We start from the raw sequence: 22,300 nt of genomic DNA on the forward strand, positions 1-22,300 counted from the left end.
CTTTTACAGACTCAGAGAACTTAAAGACCTTTATATGAATTTATTTTTTAACTGTAAATAGTTTTACTTTTTAAATGTTACATATTATATTTATGCTTTTAACCTGCTCACATTATAACCAATTTTAACGATCATGAACTCTATTTATTTTTGAACTTTTTAACACATCTTTTTATGCTTTTTATGCGATGTAATTTATTTGATTTTTGTACACGGCCACATGTTGTATGATAACAAGAGTGTATATTGTTTACAATGTGTTACAGTCAATGGGTGGCACGGTGGTACCGTGGTTAACAGTGTCGCCTCAAAGCAAGTTCAAGTTCTGGCTCGAGCACAGGTTCTTTCTGTGTGGTGTGTGCATGTTCTCCCCGTGCCTGCGTGGGTATTCTGTCTGCAATGGACTGGCTACCTGTCCAGGGTGAAACCTGCCTCTCACCTGAAAGCCACTGGGAAAGGCTCCAGCCTCCCCCTGCAACCCTTAACAGAAATAAGCTGGGATGCATGGAAGTATAGAAAGCGGATACAATGAAGCGCATACAAATTTTTCGAATGCACGAAAAAGTCTCACCTTTTGTTTTTTTCATATTGGTTAGTTTGGAAGCATGGAATTTCTGACAAAGCCTAAGTTTGTATTGTTTATTCACTGATTTTTCTGACAATTTACAAACAAAGCTTTCAAAACTGAGAGGACAAGCAGTGGTGTTTAAGATCAACACCCAACATGGGGCTTGAACCAACAACCCTGAAACTAAGAGTCTCGTGCTCGACTGACTGAGCTAATCAGGTTACGTCAGTGTAAGTCCCATAGCATGAAGCGGTCAGAGTGAGAGAGTCACAGTCCTGTGAGTGATCACCCACCCATCCATCCATCCATCCATCCATCCATCCATCCATCCATCCATTTTTCCGCTTATCCTGTTAAGGGTCACAGGGTGGGGCTGGAGCCTATCCCAGAAGGGACATTACCTTGGACAGGTAAGCAGTCCATCGCAGTCCACCGCAGCCAACAAATATTGACAGACAACCATTCACACTCACAGCCATACCTACGGTCAATGTAGAGTTGCATTTCCATTTGCATGTCTTTGGACTGTGGAAGGAAGCTGGAGTACCTGGAGAGAACCAGCACAGGGAAAACATGCAGACACTCTCAGGATTTATTCCAATGAAGCGCCTAAAAAAGGAGTGTTGGAACTCACTCAGATGAATGAGACATTATAAGCCATCAAATATATACATGTAGATGTAGTGTTGGAGATTCAAGAAAAGAGGGAGAAAAGAGAAGAGAAGAAGAAGAAGAAGAAAAAAACAGCTTCTTTGACCAGATAACATAGTTGTCTATTTCAATGTTTGAGGTCTGAAAAAATAACTGATTAACTGTGAAATGTGATGGACAGGCAAGTACTTACTAGGATCAGGGCAGCTGGAAAATAGGCTCCTGCATCTGTAGGCAATATCAGAGACAAAGAAAAATCAACACAAATGAGCAGGCACTTGAACGATGCTAAAACCACTCTTTTTTAAACAAATACAACCACAGCTTCTGATCTATGGCCTTAACTACACTGTAATCATGCCATCAGACAGACTCATGCCAGAGCAGTAGCCTAGCACAAGATGGAGGAACGTAATTGCATGTAAACACAGTCAGTGTGCACTCATCTTAATATGAACCGACTTAACTGTTGTGTGACACGTATATTGTGTGTACTGTAAAATGGTTCAGTCTATCAGAAAGCTTCATGAATTCACAGGCAAAATACAGATGTCGCACACATTAATTTGTGGAGGCTCGAGATGTAAAAAGTAATGTCAACTCTCTGTGTTTTTTGGATTAATTTGCAAGCATTTTCAACATTTTGGCTAGCTGCTAAATCTGGCTAGCATGATGTGCACCGAGTGTAATTATCAATGCAAATGTGGCAGGATGAGAGGTCCCATCCGAGCAGTGAGACTGGTTGGTGATGCCTGACTTGGCTTGTACCATCATTAGCCAACCAGTGTGAGGTGCTGCTCTATAAATAGGGGCAGCATCTACCTGGTCAGTCTCTTGCTCTTGGGGTTCTGGGTCCTCCCACTTCCTGGTCACATCGCTTCCGCCTCTGATCGCCTCACGCCTGCCTTCTCGCCACCGTCTGTGCTGGTATGTAGCAGTAACTCCCTGTAGCTCGTGTTGCATGCTGATCATGCACGTTTTTCATATTCACGTGTTTAATTGTAGGCGTCCGGCTTTTGGGACACGGTCCCTTCATCGCCGCTAGTGGGGAAACCCCCCCCCCCCCCCGCCGATCTGACGTGCAGAGGCTGTTTGCCACAGCATACTAGCTGTGAAACCCTTTGCTCTGCATGCGTGCGATCTACACCTGATTGGCACAGCTGGTGAGCCGTGACACTGAGGAAGAACTAGCTGCTGCTTTGCTACCGGGCGCTGTCTTGCCAGACTATCCTGCTTCGCTAGATGCTCCTGCTTTGCTCTGGCTGCTGTTTGCTACAGACTACCCTGCTTTGCTCTGGCTGCTGTTTTGCTACAGACTACCCTGCTTTGCTCTGGCTGTTTGGCTACAGACCACCCTGCTTTGCTCTGGCTGTTTGGCTACAGACTACCCTGCTTTGCTCTGGCTGCTTGGCTACAGACTACCCTGCTTTGCTCTGGCTGCTGTTTGGCTACAGACTACCCTGCTTTGCTCTGGCTGCTGTTTGGCTACAGACTACCCTGCTTTGCTCTGGCTGCTGTTTGGCTACAGACTACCCTGCTTTGCTCTGGCTGCTGTTTGGCTACAGACTACCCTGCTTTGCTCTGGCTGCTGTTTGGCTACAGACTACCCTGCTTTGCTCTGGCTGTTTGGCTACAGACTACCCTGCTTTGCTCTGGCTGCTTGGCTACAGACTACCCTGCTTTGCTCTGGCTGCTGTTTGGCTACAGACTACCCTGCTTTGCTCTGGCTGCTGTTTGGCTACAGACTACCCTGCTTTGCTCTGGCTGCTGTTTGGCTACAGACTACCCTGCTTTGCTCTGGCTGCTGTTTGGCTACAGACTACCCTGCTTTGCTCTGGCTGCTGTTTGGCTACAGACTACCCTGCTTTGCTCTGGCTGCTGTTTGGCTACAGACTACCCTGCTTTGCTCTGGCTGCTGTTTGGCTACAGACTACCCTGCTTTGCTCTGGCTGCTGTTTGGCTACAGACTACCCTGCTTTGCTCTGGCTGCTGTTTGGCTACAGACTACCCTGCTTTGCTCTGGCTGCTGTTTGGCTACAGACTACCCTGCTTTGCTCTGGCTGCTGTTTGGCTACAGACTACCCTGCTTTGCTCTGGCTGCTGTTTGGCTACAGACTACCCTGCTTTGCTCTGGCTGCTGTTTGGCTACAGACTACCCTGCTTTGCTCTGGCTGCTGTTTGGCTACAGACTACCCTGCTTTGCTCTGGCTGCTGTTTGGCTACAGACTACCCTGCTTTGCTCTGGCTGCTGTTTGGCTACAGACTACCCTGCTTTGCTCTGGCTGCTGTTTGGCTACAGACTACCCTGCTTTGCTCTGGCTGCTGTTTGGCTACAGACTACCCTGCTTTGCTCTGGCTGCTGTTTGGCTACAGACTACCCTGCTTTGCTCTGGCTGCTGTTTGGCTACAGACTACCCTGCTTTGCTCTGGCTGCTGTTTGGCTACAGACTACCCTGCTTTGCTCTGGCTGCTGTTTGGCTACAGACTACCCTGCTTTGCTCTGGCTGCTGTTTGGCTACAGACTACCCTGCTTTGCTCTGGCTGCTGTTTGGCTACAGACTACCCTGCTTTGCTCTGGCTGCTGTTTGGCTACAGACTACCCTGCTTTGCTCTGGCTGCTGTTTTGCTACAGACTACCCTGCTTTGCTACAGGCTCCTGCTCTGCTATTAGCCCGCCCTGCTACTAGCCTGTTCTGCGACCTACTGGCCATCTACACATGTTTTGCTTGTTTGTTTGTTCACTGTTTACTGTGTTCACTGGAGTGCTCTGCTTCTGTGTTAACGAATTGGAATCCGCTGTGTGTTGAACTGGAGGTTGTTTCAGTAATTCACCTTGTTTAACCAGGGTCTGCCAGATCCTGATGTCCACCGTGTGGCGCCACTGAACTGTATTTCATGGTGCTCTGAAGGTTTGGATCTGCATTGTTTCCCATTCCTCCGCTTGGGCTTCAGGGTGTACCAAGCTGCTGGACGGCTATCCGTTAGCTCCCTGGTCTAGCAATGGAGAAATGAACTTGTTTCTGGTTATTTTGGGTTGTATTATTTTTCCTTGCTAATTTGTGTTTAACAATTAAATCTTGTTTCTCGAATTAATTTTTAAATTGTGGTTTGAGTTTGGTTCTGGTTTTTGTGTTTTTTTTTAGTTTTGGTGTTAAATTATAATTCTTGTCATTTCGTTTCAGGTACTGGGAGCTCACGGTCCTGGCGTCGCTTTTCCTCTTGTGTGCTGTGCACCCCTGTTTTGCTTTAATCATGTGTGTTTTTTAAATGTGATGTCCCAATTGATCAGGGTGTCTTCTGCCTTGGGATCCCTCACCCCCACTGGTAAGCTCCAGACTTGTTTAAATTTATTCTTGTTCTCTTTTTAATCTGCTGGCCTGTTTACAATAAAATATTTTTGTCATGGAACCACGTCTCTTGCCAATTAGTAAATGAACCTGTGAGTGCCTTTTGGTCGGTACGTTAACTATTTCCTTGGGCGAAATTCCCAAAGTGGCATTGTCCGGCTTTGGTCACTATTATATTTTAATAAGTGCACCCCCCACTCGTGTGTGTCGCCACACAAACTGGAAACTTCACTTAGCCTCCACTGGCCTACAGACTTTGCGCCAGTGTCTACAATAAATGCAATCGCTACTCACCAAATGACTGAGATTGAGATGGATGACGAAAACCAAGGCTCTGGCCTCACGTGCAGATCAGGAGATTCTCCTTGCGTCCATAAGGCAAAGATACTGCATGATACTGTTGATTTATTTACAGTGAAGTACTGTATTTTAGCATTACAGCATAGTTCTGTTAAACAGTCATGGGGTGTAATTTAACAGATTCCTATTAGAATTAACGGCAAAGTACTGTATTTTTATAAACGGTGATACTGTTGAAATCTTGTAGTACACTGCAAGCAATTGCTGTAAATTTACAAGTCCCACCGCTTTCATAAAATTCATCACTGGATTCAGGACGACCCCTGCTACTCGGCTGCGGTGGGCGGGAGGAGGCTCAGGCCCAAACAACGCTGACTGCAGCTTTAATTTAATCCTAGGTTGATGTAATACTCTGAGAAATCAGTGGTACTTATTTCATGATTTTCATAGGAATAAGTAGAGAATAAAATGCCAGTTCATGGTTAAGCTAAAATTTACATAAGTATTATGAAGAAGATATTAAAATGTAAATTTTGTTTAAAATTAGTAACTTTCAAAAAAACATAATTTCATGGGGTGTGAATGTCTTTCAAAAATGTTAAAGTAATTCTATTACGTTAGGTTAAGTGCGTGAGTTCATGACCTTTAGTGTTTACACTTCCGGGAGAAACGAGCGCGAGGAAGGAGCGTCGTGTGAATGGCGTAACGTTATCGGAGTTTGGAGACTGTGTGTCGTCGGAGAGGAGTTTTTATCGGTAACGGACTGTGAACTGCAATTGACCGACGTGATCGGAGTGCGTGAGTCGGATTCTCCGCCACCGATTGTGTTTTGAGCACCAGGCAAGTCCAGTTACAGAAGCTAGCGGGAGCTAGGCTAACGCTGTCCACGCTGAATGGAGACGCCGCTGCATGGACGGGATAGGAGTTTCGAATAGTCGCCTCGGGAGAGAGTCGTTAATGGAGGACGCGTCACGACTGCCGACGGAGTCGGAGGATGTGCCGCTGCTGCCGAATCACGGAGGTCTGTTGCTGCGGGCTGCTGCGAGCGGGACGGTTGCTGCCATAACGAGCGAGAGATTCATCGGCTGCGGTCCGGTATTGTTGACTTCACCGACACACGGGGGGATCTGGTAAAGGTTTCCATCATGAGCTCCAACTAAAGCGGGCCAACGAAAGCAAACATGAGTGCACTCGAAATAAAATTAGACAGTTGAAAAAAAGACAAACAATATACCCCGGGGTTCTTCTTTATTATTTTCTATAGTCTTGTTTATTCAAGATTTGAATGTGTTTTTCTGCAAGCCTTTAATACATTTTCTAAACTGAAATCTTGTGTTGTTTCATTGAATTTGTGTGTTGTTACTGAAGCTTTACAGCAGAGTTTAAAGGTAAAGTGTACTCCCCATAGCCTCCATTTGAATATTTAAGAGTGAGAATCATACATTGCCCTAGATTGATATTAATTATTCGAGATGTGACTTTTACCATACAAGATATTTGAAATGAGTTAAAGTGTTCCCTGTAAGCCTAAGGTGGGTTTTAATATTGGAGCCGGTGGTAAAAGGGTTACATTTAGAAATCTAAACCCCTGCTACCATGAGCACACATGGAAATAAAGACTCAACTGACCGCTCGGTCTACTTCAGCTAGCACACTGAACAATTCTGTTGTTTACTTGCTAGCTGATAAGTGAGCAGCTGATGTTTGCAATAACATTGAAATAAACTAAAAATAGTCAATAGCTCAAATCCTATCACCACCAAAGGAGCCACGTCTTTAACACTTCAATCTCATAGCGACTCCTCAGGATTTCTTCTTCTCTCCATTGCATTTTGTAGGAGGCTCCTGCCGGTCCACACTGCCTTCCCCCTAACAGATTCAGCTACTGAGACTAAAGTTCGTTAGTAAGCTCAATGCATAAAAGTGACTTAATATTTGTTGAAAACTAAATAGGCATGAAGCTGTAACCTCACATGAACACTCGAAGTCTAGATTTCAGCTGCATGTGAAGAAATCAGCATAAAATCCTTGTGTTGGTGTTTAAACCTGGACTACCAGAACCAGGCTAAGAGGTGTTTGTCTGTTAGCTGTGAAGCAAACTGAAACATGAAGGCTTTGAGGGTTTGTTCTCAACACAAAGAAAGATTCAATGCTCGAACTGCCAACTCTGTAAAAAAAACAAAAAAAACAAAAACCATTTTTACAAATCTCAGTTTATTTCTTCATGAAGATCTTAATGAGGCAATCAGCACCAGAGCACTCAAGTTAAAATTAGTAACACCATCACTAACGATGGATTTATTTGACCCAATGTAGTTTTCCTGATCAAATATATTTTTCATCAAAATATATTTTTTTATAATTAATTATTTCCTAATATGCAACGTCACATAATTGAAAAAATGGAGGACCCTATAAAATGACCTGACGTCAGTGTTCAAGGGTGAAGTCATTTTTGGAATGAAGAAAAGTTCATCCAGCTTTTTTTGCCTCGTGTCTCTGAACCAGCTCATTTGTTGTGTCCACGCCGTTCCGTGTTTAACATGTTTTATGTAACATGAATAACATTAATATACAAATATATACATGACATAAATTATATATAGACACAGATAAACATCAATAACCAGTGAGAGAAGTCATGTGGTTCTCCGACCTCTCTAAGCTGCATCGCAGTGCTGGAGGAGTGCTGACATCATCATTTATGGTTCCTTGCTGGATGAAGGCCTAAACTATGGAGTGAAATCTACTGCCTTGAACTCACTCTTCATTTCTGCTCAGGCTTTTCCTGCCAGCAAGGCAGTGGCAAGAAAAGCAGTCAGCTGATGTCCACAGCTCAACATGAGAAGAACACATTTCTTTTGAAGAAAAAAACATTTCAAGGAGTTTTTCCTGCCAATACAGGACAACACCCACTCACAAACCAGTGCTGGACAAGTTCCTTCAAAGCTGTAATGCCTTATTTCTTACTTGTTACTGTCATTTTAAAATAATTGGTTCCATTACGATTGTGTCTGCCAGCACTTGGTGACTGTACAGGAGGTCTGGGGACCGCAGGGCCACAACAAGCCCATTTCCTCAACTCTCCATTGAGTACAGAGGTCCCCAAGTATGGACCAGTGAGGATAAATGTGATAGTGTAGAAGTCCTTTTGTTCTTCAACTGGTCCAACTTGATGGTGAGTCTCCTTTTATCAAGGATTACTGAATGCTTGTGTTATTCATGGCATTGTTAACACTTTATAAACCCTTCATTCAGAGCTGTAAAGAACCTTTAACCTCATATCCCAGACATCAAAGTGGGCCACTAACTGGTGAGATGAAGCTATGCTATGCTGCTACATTCTGAAGAGGTAAAGTAGCAGGTTCTGAGAGTGATGGCTAACCTGGATGTGTTCATCTCCTACTTTAATATCAGCGTCCCAACTTGGAGCTCTGACCACCTCCAGCTTTTTGTTCCTGTTTCTGCTTCAGTCAACAGGGAACTCAAACCTGCAATAGAATCATCAACAACAATGGAATAGAAAACAGAGGAAGACAAAATATCATAAACTTACAAAGCTGAGAAATGTTCATGAAGAATAAATGCACACATTATGATTGAGGCCAGAAAGTAAAACTCCACACCAAATGTATTTTGACATGTAGGGATAATGAACTTGAATGTGTTGAAATAGCAGATGAATGAATCCACTATCACAAGATGGCGTCACAGATCTCACCATCAAGTTGGACCAGTTGAAGAACAAACAGACTTCTCCACGATCACATTTATCCTCACTGGTCCGTACTTGGGGACCTCTGTACTAAATGGAGAGTTGAGGAAATGGGCTTGTTGTGGCCCTGCGGTCCCCAGACCTCCTGTACAGTCACCAAGCGCTGGCAGACACAATTGTAATGGAACCAATTATTTTAAAATGACAGTAACAAGTAAGAAATAAGGCATTACAGCTTTGAAGGAACTTGTCCAGCACTGGTTTGTGAGTGGGTGTTGTCCTGTATTGGCAGGAAAAACTCCTCGAAATGTCATGCAAGTTTTTTCTTAAAAAGAAATGTGTAAAACATTCATTAACATCCAGGCCCAAAGACAAGAGAGGGCAACGCTCCAGGAGTCTTTGATCTCTGAATTCTGAGCATTGATCTCCTGCTTCAGTCTTTGATCTCCGACTGATCCGAAACTAATCAAAGGATCACATCAGCATATTGGTCCAGTCTACAGATGGTGATTTTACCAAGTGCACTACAGCAGTCCTTGTTGCTGTCTGCTGTTGTGTCACAGCAAAGTAAGGAAACAGCCTGACGGTCCTCAGGAGGAAATTCAACAACCTCCAAAGATGGAGGTGAATCTAGACCTTCTCATGTTTACTGTCCTTGATGAAATTGACAAACACACTACATGTCACACACTCTACAGTTTCAATCTGTTGAGAACATGAAACGCGTGGCCCCAGTGACCCTGCATGAAATTTTTGTCCAATTCAAATTTTGATTCATGACCCAGAACCACTCAAAACCCCTGAAAAATAAAGGTTTGGGTGCATTAAAGACATAAATAATAATATCATCATGTTTCAAGGGGGCTGCAGGGTGGTGCAGTGGTTAGCACTGTGGCCTCACACCAAGAAAGTTCTGGGTTCGAGTACCGGCTTGGGTGCAGTATCTTCTTGTGTAGAGTCTGCAAGTTCTCCCCGTGCCTGTGTGGGTTCTCTCTGGTACTCCGGCTTCCTCCCACAGTCTAAAGACATGCAATTTGGGGAAAAGGCTGATTGGATTCTCTAAATTGACTGTAGGTATGAATGTGAGTGTGAATGGTTGTTTGTCCCTGTGTGATGGACTGGTGACTGGTCCAGGGTGAACGCTGCCTCTTGCCCGTAGACACTGGGATAGGCTCCAGCTCCCCCTGAGACCCTGAACAGGAATAAGTGAAAGAAGATGAATGAATGTTTCAAGGTTTTCTTCCCTCAAATCTGAAGGTCAAGCTGCATTATTTGCAGTGCTCATTAGCAGGGGAATTAGCTCCAGTGGTAGAGTGCTAGCTTAGCATGTGAGAGGTAGAGGGATCCATGCCCTCATTCTCCAGAATACTTCAGCTTGTTCTGTTGATCAGAGGAGCTGCTGTGTGATGAATGCTGATGTTTGTCCACTGCTGTGATAAAGTGTCACCCTGTTACTGATACTGACCATTTCAGCTAATTTCCCTGCTAATGAGCACAGCAGATAATGCAGCTTGACCTTCATGCATGGTTGGATGAGCGTCACCAGGTGAAGCTTCTCTGGTTGACCAACATGTGGAATCTCTTTCAATACTCCAGTGGTGGTTTAAGTGATGAAAATATGGGTTAGTCACTGGAAGTGTGTGTGTGTGTGTTTAAAAAGGCAAAAAAAACTTTTTTCAGCAATAAAACTTTAATACAAACGCAAAATGAAAAGCAGAAAAGGCCAGAATCCAAAATATGGATTTACAGAGGAAGCGTGCTGGGCCCAGAACCCAGAGGTTGATGGATCAAAACCATCCTCGACTAAAAGAAGGGAATAAAATAAACTTGGTTGTTTTGAAATGTGAATCTGTTAAAGAGGGGTGGAAATGGTGAGGTAGTCATTGTCCCTTTTGTTTTATTACAGAGACCTCATTGTTACTTAAATAATTTTAATTCTTTACTTGAAGATTCACGCTTTTTCGCTCAAAATGTATAAAACTTCTTGCATGTTGGTGCCCCATCACACACAACAGGTGCACTTGTACTCTTTTCACCTCTGACCCACAAACATTCATAGTCTTCCAGTGAACGTCCAATTATCTTCTGAAATCAGTGATGAATCTTTACCTGCTGAGACTCATTATCTCTGACTGTGACTAGCATGTGCTAGCAGAATACAGCAGTCCTTCTTCATTATCTGTCTTTGTCTCTGACCAGCTCTCCTGCTCTCTTTCCTCCTACCAGTCAAAGCAGACATCTTCGCCTACTGATCTTGGATCTGCTGCCTGTTCCTGCCTAGTAAAAGAAGGAACCAGCACCTGGTTCTACAGGCTAAATTAACTCCAGGACGTTGGCCAGCCGTGTCAGTTGAAACCTTATTTGTCCAAGTAGAGAAAAAATAAGTCTGATTGTTAATGAAAGATGACATCATGGCTTTGAAACTGTGGTTGGGGACAAGCCAACATGAGCACATTCATGGAAGAATAGCAATAAAAACAGGAAGTGTTAGTTAGCAAGTACTCACCAGTCTTTCACTATCATACTTGATTCTAGTGGAACAAAATGGCTGCTGCTGACTGTGCTGCCTGGTGGTGGATCACTCTTCACCATCCTCACAGGCCTTGATGGAACCAAAAAGGCGACTTCCTGGAGAAGATCTTCCAGGGCGTCGAGGTTAAAGCGGTGCCCCAGCTGGCACCAGGCACTGACCCAGGTCCTGCATGTGAGATACTGTCAGTTCTGTTCTGCCCTGCTCACAACCACAGGCTGGTGTTGAGGCCTGCAGCAACCAGGGCCCCAGTCACCAAGTGTATAAAGGCTGGTCATTGTGGCAGTGGGAGGAGTCAAAATGAAGACAGACCAATGTGAGCAGGACTTGACTGCAAAAGTAAGAAGAACTTGACCATGTTTCCTACAGTACCCAGGAGGCTTGGTAGTTGTTGAAGGAAGCTCCAAAAGCAAAGAGCAGACAGCAGGATATAAAAAGAAAAGATCCAGACACTAAAACTACAAGTAGAAATAAGATGAAATACTAAAAGCTTTGGAAAGATACTCCAAGGTTGTATATACATTATTATATACACTACTATTCTCATTGACTCCTAAAGAGGGAAAGGAAGAATTAGAATGTGGATCAGATCAGCTGATTTTAGTGTTAAGTCCATCCCTCCATCCACTTTCTATTCTTATCCTTTAAGGGTCACCGGGGGGGGGGGGGGGGGGGGGCGACCCAGGTGACATTGGGCAAGAGGCAGGGTTCACCCTGGACAGGTCACCAGTCGGGGGGCATCAGTCTCATGCAACCTAAACTAAAACTTCAGTCAGATCAAATTCAGATTAAAGCAAGAGTTTCCAGATCAAAGTCAGAATTCCTGATGATGTCATCAGGGCTTTGACAGTACCTAGAATTCTGTCTTTGATCTCAGGAGGACATGAAAGAAACACAATTGAGGAAAGTATAAGAGAGCACATTCAGCTTCATTCGAAACACTTGAACTGTTGAACAGTAGAATTTGTTTGAAACAGTTTACAACACTGAGTGACAGGATTGAAGAGGGAAGATTTTTCTAAACATTTAATTCTAACTTAAAACTGGGGCTGAACATTCTCAGTAGTTCATATACTAATATACAGAGTAAGTCATGTCATTCCCTTTTGGAAAAAAAAACAAGAAAAAAAACGTGAAGCTCCTCCCCCCAGCTCCAGATGGTACAGACAGATATGAGAGTGGCAAGGAAGCAAAGAAGTGTTGTGCTCCTCTCCAGTGCTCTTGTGTTGTTGTGTTCTTCTCAGCTCCATCATGAAGACGTGCTGGCAGTGGGCGCTGGTGGAAGTTTGCAGCTCTCACTGGAAAGTCCTGAGAATCCTCCCATTCTGAAGCAGGCAGTTGCTCCTAGCCAGCCGACACTTTCCCTCTCTTGTGTAGGAGTGAAGAACAAAATCAAAATAAAGAATCATCACTCTTTCATTGGGGGACATTTTTTCTCATTCTAAAAATTCAACAGCTTCTATCATTTCTTTTACAGAATATGTCAGTGATATACTAGGATTTTCTGTTGTGCTGTCAAATTAACTTTTATCGATGCTTCACACTTCAGGTGTGAAAGTTTTTCAGTGGGAAAGACATGAGAATGAGGACGAGGCTGATTGATACTCTAAACTGACTCTAGGTGTGACTGTGAGTGTGAATGGTTGTCTGTCTTTATGTGTTGGCCCTGCAATGGACTGGCGACCCCTCCAGGGTGAACCCACTTCACGCTGAAAGCTGGGGAGACAGGTCCCCCCACCCCACAACCCTTAACAGGATAAGTGGAAGAAAATGAATGGATGGATGAATGGATGAATGGATGGATGGATGGATGGATGGATGGATGGATGGGCTACAGTTCAGTCACTGTGTCTCTTGTTCCCACAGTGATTTGATGCATCCTACCAACACAGCAGGACTCACCACGAGACAATGGATTGTCAGTCATTTTTCACTGACAGTGCTGGAGCCGGAGCCCACAAGGTCACAACTGGCATTGGTGGACTCCAGGATATGTTTGGACCTACAGAAATGCACAACCTGTTAATGACAACACTTTCATATATTTAGCCCTGCTCACAGATCTCTAATACAATTTTCAAGTCATACAACAGGTTCAATGTTGACCCTTCGACCACCGTTACACTGAAGCAGAGTTCAATGGCAGTGTTGCATATGTTGGGAGGAGCCTGTGGCTCTTGGTTCAGAGGATGATTTGAAGAATTTGTTGTTGCTGAACTGTTTATGCTTCAATTTCTGGACGTTCACTGGTGGAATGTTTGTGGGTCAGAGGTGAAAAGAGTACAACTGCACCTTTTTTGTGTGATGGGGCACCAACATGCAAGAAGTTGTCAAACATTTCCAGCAAAACAGCATGAAAATTCAAGTTAAGAATTAAAATTATTTAATTCAGCGTTTAACTACCAGGCCTCTGGAATAAAACACAAGGAACAACTGACATGTGTTCATGTTTACAGCAGACAAGGAGGAAACCTTGGAGGATTTCAGTGACTTTTAGCAGTGGTTCTCACTTCATCTTCTCAGTATAAAGTTTAAAGCGAGCTGGCCAGGAGTTGAACCTAGAATCTTCTGATCCGTAGTCAGACGCGTTATCCATTGCGCCACCAGCCCTGTGAAGAAGCTGCTATGTTCATGTGTGCTTGCTTTTACAGAAAATCCCAACAACGTGGTGGCATTTTCAGGGGACACAATGGTGTCACCACTGGTCAGCACTGTGGCCTCACAGCAAGAAGGTTCAGCTCTCCTCTGTATTTGGTTGCTAGGAACTTGAATCAGTCCTCAGTGGAGCGGTGCTGCTGAGGCTGAGTGAGGCTTGAGTGAGGGACTGAGCAGGAGCAAACAGGTTCAAGCAGGTTCAGGCAAACTCCACTCAGTCTACCAACATCAAAGCAGAGGAACTGAGTTCATCTAACAAAATGGATTCATATCATCTCCACTTGGAATGCTCTGGAACTACAAGTACACTTAAAATGGCCGACTTAAGACAACAGAAGGAACTTTGAAGTAGATTTGATTTATTTAAGTCAGTGACAGTCATTTTTTTCAAGAATTTAGTTCAGGTAACTTCATTGTTTTACTAAGATGAGCTTAATGTTATAACATTGAAACAAGATCTTCATGTGTTGATGGATCCATCACAAATATGAGCCTTCCCAGTCTGTCAGGTGGTAGAATTCAGTCAGCACCAATAACAGGAGAGTCAGAGTTTAGAAACCAAAGACAGACATTAAAGTCTCACATTAAAGTGTTATATCTTTGAAAATATACTGCAATACATGAAATATTATATTTCCATGGATGGAAACCTCGTTCTTATATTCTTTAATATACTGCAATAGTAATGGACCCTCTATGACCCTGTAGTGATGAATCTATCAAGGAGTACAAATTATTATAATCAGAGAATTTTGAAGTCAAGTTTGAGATCAGTTTGATCCTCTCTCCCTCCCTCTCTCTCTCCCTCTCTCTCTCTCTCTCTCTCTCTCTCTCTCTCTCTCTCTCTCTCAGGAGCTTTTCAATGAATATTTTAATAAAACGGAACAGGAGACTGAAGAGTGATCACTAAAACCCACAGGCTGAATGGGACATCTTTTAAAGATATTGAACCACTGAGTAAAACCATAGAAGCGCTCCTGTCTCGTCGGTGCTAACAAGTTAGCTGTTGAGTGAGTCTAGCTGTGCTGTCTAGGAATCCTGGTAAAAAGCCTCCACACATCAAACAGCTGGTGTGTTGGTGGATCTGTGGATCCTGCTGGAAGAAGCAGGATGGAGCTCTGAATGGTTCCTGTCTAAAAGAGCTTCTCTGTGCAGCTCCCATCAGCTCCTAAAAACAGGAAACCAGCAGATTCAGTGTCAAAAGCTGTCCTGTCCACCATTTGTTGGTGCAAAGACATTTAAAAACACCAGTTGAACATTTTCCAAAGTTTTCTGTGTAGGTTCTCATTCATCCAGGTCATCGTAGATCGAAGCGAAGTAAAACCTGGTCAACTGGACGTAAGTTTACGTACCGTAGTTTAAAACTTACGTCCAGTTGACCAGATTTTACTTCGCTTCGATTTTCCAAAGTTGCTCTCACCTTCTTTCAAACACCTGGAACGATTTCCTCCAAACCAAAAGAAACTGGTGAAAAAACAACAACAAAAAACTCCTGGAGAATCAAACTCCACCCTCTGCTCCAACTGGACTTGGGACTTCAAATGACCTCCATTAAAAGCCTGCCTGCATCCCCATTCACTGACTGTTGTGCTGTGGGTCTCCTGGACAAACATGGCAGGGATCCTCTAGATCTCCAGGAGTTGAAAAAGAGCAACTCTTTTAAAATGGGTTCTGGCTCCATTCAGGTTTAGAGAGCTGAGATTAAAATCACACATGAATAAAAGAGGGAACCCAAGAAAACAAGTCAGCGTGAAAGAGGAGCAGATTTTAAAACTCCTCATCATTTCCACCTCCAGGAGTGAAGCCTCCCGGGACCCAAGAGGCTCCAGCTGGCAGAGCTCTCACTCATTTCTCCACCACCTCGCTAACCTGAGCTGTAGCATCTGAGAACAAATCAGTGACCCCCTTCAGTCCAGAGCCAACTCCACAAACTCTGAGCCCCACTTTACCCACAGCAAGCCGGCCTCCTCAACACTGCATGACACACGACGACTAAATTGAAGACTGAGGAGTCTCATCAAGAGATCTGTCACATGCGTCTGCTGTGGAGGGTCAATCTGTCCGTCCACATTCAGATCATTGATGCAACGACTCTGCTATGATCAAACTACTCAGGATGAAACAGACCAATGTTGACATCAAGTAGAAACTCAGCAGCTGATCAACAGAGTCCTAAGCACCAGTAGAGCCTGTTCATCATCCCTGGGTGATCTTAGAATTCTTTCTTTGATCTCACCTTGATTTCTCAATGATTTTTTTTGTACACACAAATTAGGAGTTGATGGGAGTTGTTGCAGATACCAGTGTCCAAAGTCCAGCTTGAACTCAGTTTGTGCCACTTATTTGTCAAACTAGCAGAGATTCTTTTCACTGCCAAGCTAAAGTGACTTCTGTCAACAAAGGTAAACATACAAAAGGATATTTCTACTGTCAGTTCAAGATTTTTATCAAACTCCTTTTTCATAGCTTCAACCTTCCTCTTGTGTTAGCTTTCTGTTCCCATCTCTGATGTTAAAAGGTCGGTTTTGACCCACATCTTCAATCAGCTGTCAAATAAACTAAAAACAATTTTCTATCATCCAAGTTGTTTCCCATCTCTTGGTTACCTTGTTAGGCTTCCTTATCATGGAAATATTGATTTGAATATTTTGTTGTGGGCCTCTGGACCTTTTTTAGTCAGTAAACCCTCGATTTCAGTTTAAAAAATTATCAAATGAACCTCAAGAAAATCATAGAAATAAACAAAAGGTTGTTGTGTTTCCTGACCATTACTGAGGGGTGTTAGAACACATCTCTGACATGGATTGGTTTTATTTATTATTCATTTTAATATTATTAACTATTGTAACATCCATGGTGTTATGGGTCAGTTTAGACCCTCATATATTTACTTCAAGAAAAAGATAAAAAAGTATTTTTTTCAGCAACAGAACTTTAATACAAACACAAAATGAAAAGCAGAACAAGCGAGAACCCAAAATATGGATTTGCAAGGTCAAACAAACAACAACCAGTCAAGCAAACCAAACCAACAGAAACCAACTACTGGTTCAAAACCAGTAAAAAACAAAAACAGAGGAAAAGTCTCTGTGTGTTTAGATGCATGTGTATGTGTGTGTGTCAAAAACTGACACTTTATTTTTTTGACAACATGAGCCAACAGTGGTGGTGTCTGTCAAAGAGGTGGAGCTCTGTCCTTCACCTGCAAGATTTCAGCAGGCAGCTCAGGTCTAGTTTTCTTCACTGTGCCACCATGATAAGTTTCCTCCTGAGAAGTTCTTGTCCAAGGTCATAGCTGGTAAAAGAATTGTCACAGTGATACTGGGACCCTGCAGTCCAGTCGTCATATCCAGGACCACACTGGACATGGCCGTCTTTGTTTGTTTTGTTGTTGTGCAACATGAGAGAACGTGACAGACCATTTTATACCAAAGACAGGCTGTGTGTGTGTGTGTGTGTGTGTGTGTGTGTGTGTGTGTGTGTGTGTGTGACCATGTTAAATTCTTTTAAATAAATATGTTTCAACCTGCTATTATTTGTATGCTGTATGATTTCTGAAACCCAAGACTAACTCAGGTGTACATACTGCAACCTAAAGTATGGTAATGAGGAGAATGATGAAAAATCCACAAGGTGATCAGAAAATAATAAATGTATTCAGGAAAACAAAATCATCTCTGAACATGTGTCATTGAAATATGTCAGTGGGACTGGCAGAATCTGGCTTTGCCACAGAGTGTCTCATCAAGAGATCTGTCACATGCGTCTGCTGTGGAGGGTCAATCTGTCCGTCCACATTCAGATCATTGATGCAACGACTCTGCTATGATCAAACTACTCAGGATGAAACAGACCAATGTTGACATCAAGTAGCAACTCAGCAGCTGATCAACAGAGTCCTAAGCACCAGTCGAGCCTGTTCATCATCCCTGGGTGGGCTCGAACCACCAGCCTCTCGGTGAACAGCCGAGCGCACTGATCGGTTGCGCAACAGAGACTCTGAGTCTGCTGTTTTTCATGAAAACCAAACATCTGTTAAAATGACTCAATATTTCAAATGCTTTTGTTGTGAAGCCCTGGATGGAACACATTCCATGAAAATGCTTCTTTTATTGTGAGGCTTGGCCTCCAAATCAGTCCACACATTCAACACTGATGTCATCAGATCAGAAGGAGTGGCAGTGTTGTGTCTGTCTGTGTGTTTCTGGTTCCTCTTCCTGCCTCTGCTGTCTTTTTTTAGGTCTTCTTCATGGTCTGGCTTCTTCTACTTCCTCGAGGGGTTGCTCTCACCTTGTGGAAGCCTTGTCAACTTGGTGATTCCAAGATGGTTGCTACATTTATTTTTCATTACTGTTATGGTGTTGATTCACTACACGCCCACATTGTTGTCCTAATTAGAGAAAAAGGTTATATTTCCATCAAAGTGTCCTGCATAACTCTCAGCAAGTAACTTCATATGAGAGGTAACTTAGTGTGGAGAGTAGAAAATACTTGAAGTGTGAAGACTGAGAATACTTCAATATGTGAGCCTGTGTACTTGAGCTTCAGGTAAGAGTAGAAAATACTTGAAGTGTGAAGACTGAGAATACTTCAATATGTGAGCCTGTGTACTTGAGCTTCAGGTAAGAGTAGAAAATACTTGAAGTGTGAAGACTGAGAATACTTCAATATGTGAGCCTGTGTACTTGAGCTTCAGGTAAGAGTAGAAAATACTTGAAGTGTGAAGACTCAGAATACTTCAATATGTGAGCCTGTGTACTTGAGCTTCAGGTAGTTTTGAATCTAAATTGGCCTCCCAGGCCCAAACGTGGTGGTTCAAATGTGTCCAGACTCCCCAGGTGAACATTTCCAGTCCCACTAACCTCCTGTGTGCAATGCTGCTTGAACTACGTCTTCATTTTGGTGCGTTCAGAGCAGTTTGAAGTTTCTTAATTCCATTTGAAAACTAATAACATGTTGGATTATTCAGCAGAGAGCACAGAGCTTTGGTCGGAAAGAAAATCAGCAGCAGACCAACGAACACGACAAGGAGCAAAACTGCATACATCCATTTTCTACTGCCTCCTGTTAAGGGACATGGGGTGGGGGGGGGGTGAGGGGGTGGAGCCTTCTTGCTGTGAGGTGACAGTGTTAACCACTGCACTACCGTGCCACCCCAATATAAAACTGGGTTTCCATTTATGGTTATTCAACATTTAATATATTGCTCTGTATTTTTGTTTTATTAGAGAGACTTTAATGTCTGTCTTTGATGTCTAAACTCTGACTCTCCTGTTATTGGTGCTGACTGAATTCTACCACCTGAAAGACTGGGAAGACTCATATTTGTGATGGATCCATAAATGTATGAAGGTCTTGTTTCAATGGCAGGACTCCATCAGAGCAGCCTCCTCCTGGTAGAACAGCTCTACTCATCAAGCCCCTGACTCCAGACTCTTCTTGGTGAACTGATCAGAGGATCAAAGTAGAGAAGCAGTGACACAAAGGGAAACTTCCTCATTCCCTGAACGCAGCTTCATCAAACAGAGCAGTTGCTAACTCTTCACCTGTAGTAGTGATGTCACCAGGACAGGAAGTTGATCAAACACGTGAAGTTTGACTCAGATCGACCAGGCAGGGAGGAGTTATCAGATTGATTGTTGTGATGAATCATCAAACTCTCCATCACGCCATGGTCTCAGCGTTTGACCTGAAGTCCCAGGCTTCAAGGGTTCTCACCAAACTCTCAGGGTGGGTCTGACCACGTCTTAAGGAAGTAATTCCATCAGTATTAAACTCAATGCCATGTCTCATTACTACAGAGATCCCTGATTCTGAGTGGAGTCATTTGGAGGTTGACCTCATCGTAGGTAAAACTGCAGGTTCACTCCCAGCAACTCCAGACTCCATTGCTTCTTTAAAAGAAGATAATTAAACACCAGAGAACAGCTGTGTGGTGTCACTCCAACACCAGGCAACTAAAGCAAGAGGCAGAATCGTCTTCAAATGTACAAGAAGGCCCTCAGTGAAGACAGAGCTGCCTATTATTCATCACTAACAGAGGAAAATAAAAACAGTCCAGGTTTCTTTTCAGTACTGAGCTAAACTGACAGAGTCCTGACTCTGTAGACCCTGGATTCCTTCAGCTCTCAGTAGAGACGACTTTAGCAGTTTCTTTGATGACAAAATGTGAACTATTAGTATAAAACTAATCAGCTGCTGCCCTCAATAGATTCTGATTGACCTGTAAACTCAGTAAACATAGAAACTGCTGTTAAACCAGATATTTATTGAGACCACTTTTATCAAATTAACAGTTCAGAACTTAAGTCAGTGATTACTTCATCAAAACCTTCATCCTGTCTCTTCGATTGTTTCCTACTAGGCTGCTTAAGGAAGTCTTTCCCTCAGTGAGCACCTCTTTATTAAATCTGATGAATCTGTCTTTAGGAACAGGATATGAACCACAGTCCTTGAAGGTAGCTGTCATTAAAGCGCTGCTGAAGAAGCCTCCTCTAGACCCTGAGGTTGTAGCCAATTACAGACTGATATCTAACCTCTCCTTTCTCTCTAAAATCCTGGAGGAAGCAGTTGCTCATCAGCTGTGTGACTTCCTCCATAACAAGAGTTTACTTGAGGGTTTCAGTCTGGTTTTAGAGCCCAGCACAGAGACAGCACTGGTAGAAATTACTGACACCTTGAATTTCATCAGATCATGGCTTTCAGTCTGTACTCATCCTGTGAGACCTCAGTGCTGCCTTTGACACAATTGACCATCAAATCCTGCTACAGGGACTTGAACACTTCAACGCTTCCTTTTGGTCATTTTATTCAAAAACACTCCGTAAATTTCCATTGTTACTCAGATGATATTCAATTCATTCATCAACAAAGCCGGATGAAGGCCAACATTTATCTAAACTGCAAGCATGCATTCCAGACATAAAGGCCCGGATGACTTATAGCTTTTTACAGTTCAACTCTGATAAGACAGAAGTTCCTGTGCTTGGCCCCAAACCCTTCAAGGCACATGACTGAGTGATATCACTGCTCTGGATGGCATCACTATGGCCTCCAGCAGCACAGTGAAGAACCTAGGGAGTTCTATTTGGTCAGGATTTGTCCTTCAGTTCCCACATGAAACAAATTTCAAGGACCGCCTTTTTAAATCAACAAAATATCTGAAATTAGAAACATTCTGTCTCAAGATGTTGCTCAAAAAATAGTCCATGCATTTGTTACTTCTAGGCTGGACTATTGTAACTCTTTATTATCAGGCTGCACCAACAAGTGGTTGAAGACTGCAGCTGGTCCAGAATGCACCTGCACGTGTATTGACAGAAACTAGGAGGAGAGACCACACCACCCAAGTCTTAGCTTCGCTGCACTGGCCTCCAGTAAAATCCAGAGTTGTGTTTAAAATCTTTCTGCCTGCTTTTGAAAAAACAAACCTGATGTATGTTCTTGTATGATAATTATTTGAATGATTGCAGGGATGTATTTTTGCAGCATCCAAAAGTAACCTGGTTTCAGCCCATACAGCAAGTTAGCTCCCAACACAGGTTGAACTGAAGTCACGTGGAACCTCATGTCTTTCATGATGTTTATGGTGTTGTAGCAGGTATCTGGAGGGTGGGGAGCTGTTCATTCCTCCTAGTTGGAAGCACCTGGGCCCATTTTTGGTTCATCGTTGTGTTTTTTTTTTTAGTTAAATACATTCATTAATTGGCTTTCAACCTGCGTCTCCCACTCTTTTGTCACAGCTTCAGTGCCACATTTTGACAAATGTTTTCTCCCCAGTGTGTGTTCTTATGTGTCTTTTCCAGTTTCCCTTTACTGAGAATCTTTTACCACAAACTGAGCAGGGAAATGGTTTCTCTCCGGTGTGCGTTCTCATGTGCTTTTCTAGATTTCCCTTTTCTGACCATCTTTTGCCACAAACTGAGCAGGTTAATGGTTTCTCCACAGTGTGCGTTCTCATGTGCCTTGTTATTTGTCCCTTTTGTGAGAATCTTTTGCCATAAACAGGGCAGGTGACTGGTTTCTCCCCAGTGTGCATGCTCATGTGTGTTTTCAGATGTCCCTTAACTGAGAATGTTTTGCCACAAATGGAGCAGGGGAATGGTTTCTCCCCAGTGTGTGTTCTCATGTGGTTTTTCAGATATCTCTTTTCTGAGAATCTTGTGCCACAAACTGACCAGGGGAATGGTTTCTCTCTAGTATGTGTTCTCATGTGTCTTTTCAGATATCTCTTTTCTGAGAATCTTGTGTCACAAACTGAGCAGGGGAATGGTTTCTCTCCAGTGTGTATTCTCATGTGTGTGGTCAAATATCCCTTTGAGAATCTCCTGCCACAAACGGAGCATGGGAACATGTTCTCCCCAGTGTGTTTTCTCATGTGTTCATCCAAACTCCCTCTGTTTCTAAAACTTGTACTACATGTGGAGCACTGAAACGGATGCTCATCCTCACTGACTTCTGTTTGAGATTCAGATGGACATAACATCACATTCTTGATGATCTCTGATTCTCTTTCAGTCTTTACTTTTTGCTCT

General features: G+C 43.2%; 1 protein-coding gene and 1 non-coding gene across 2 annotated transcripts in view; both read right to left on the minus strand.

The window, feature by feature from the left end:
- The window catches only part of LOC147264631 (uncharacterized), a 163,678-nt gene extending 141,784 nt beyond the window's left edge, over positions 1-21,894 (minus strand). Inside the window, exon 1 of the mRNA XM_086202347.1 lies at positions 21,597-21,894. Within this exon, the coding sequence (XP_086058473.1) occupies positions 21,597-21,894 (298 nt within the window). The remainder of the gene's footprint in view (positions 1-21,596) is intronic.
- Positions 13,649-13,721, minus strand: trnar-acg (transfer RNA arginine (anticodon ACG)). Its single transcript has one exon. It is a non-coding gene; the product is annotated as a tRNA-Arg (tRNA).
- Positions 21,895-22,300: the final 406 nt, after the last annotated feature.

The sequence above is a fragment of the Aulostomus chinensis genome, chromosome 4 (assembly GCF_037954235.1).
Source record: "Aulostomus chinensis isolate RoL2024-O1b breed Wild chromosome 4, RoL_Achi_v1.0, whole genome shotgun sequence".
Classification (NCBI taxonomy): Eukaryota; Metazoa; Chordata; class Actinopteri; order Syngnathiformes; family Aulostomidae; genus Aulostomus; species Aulostomus chinensis.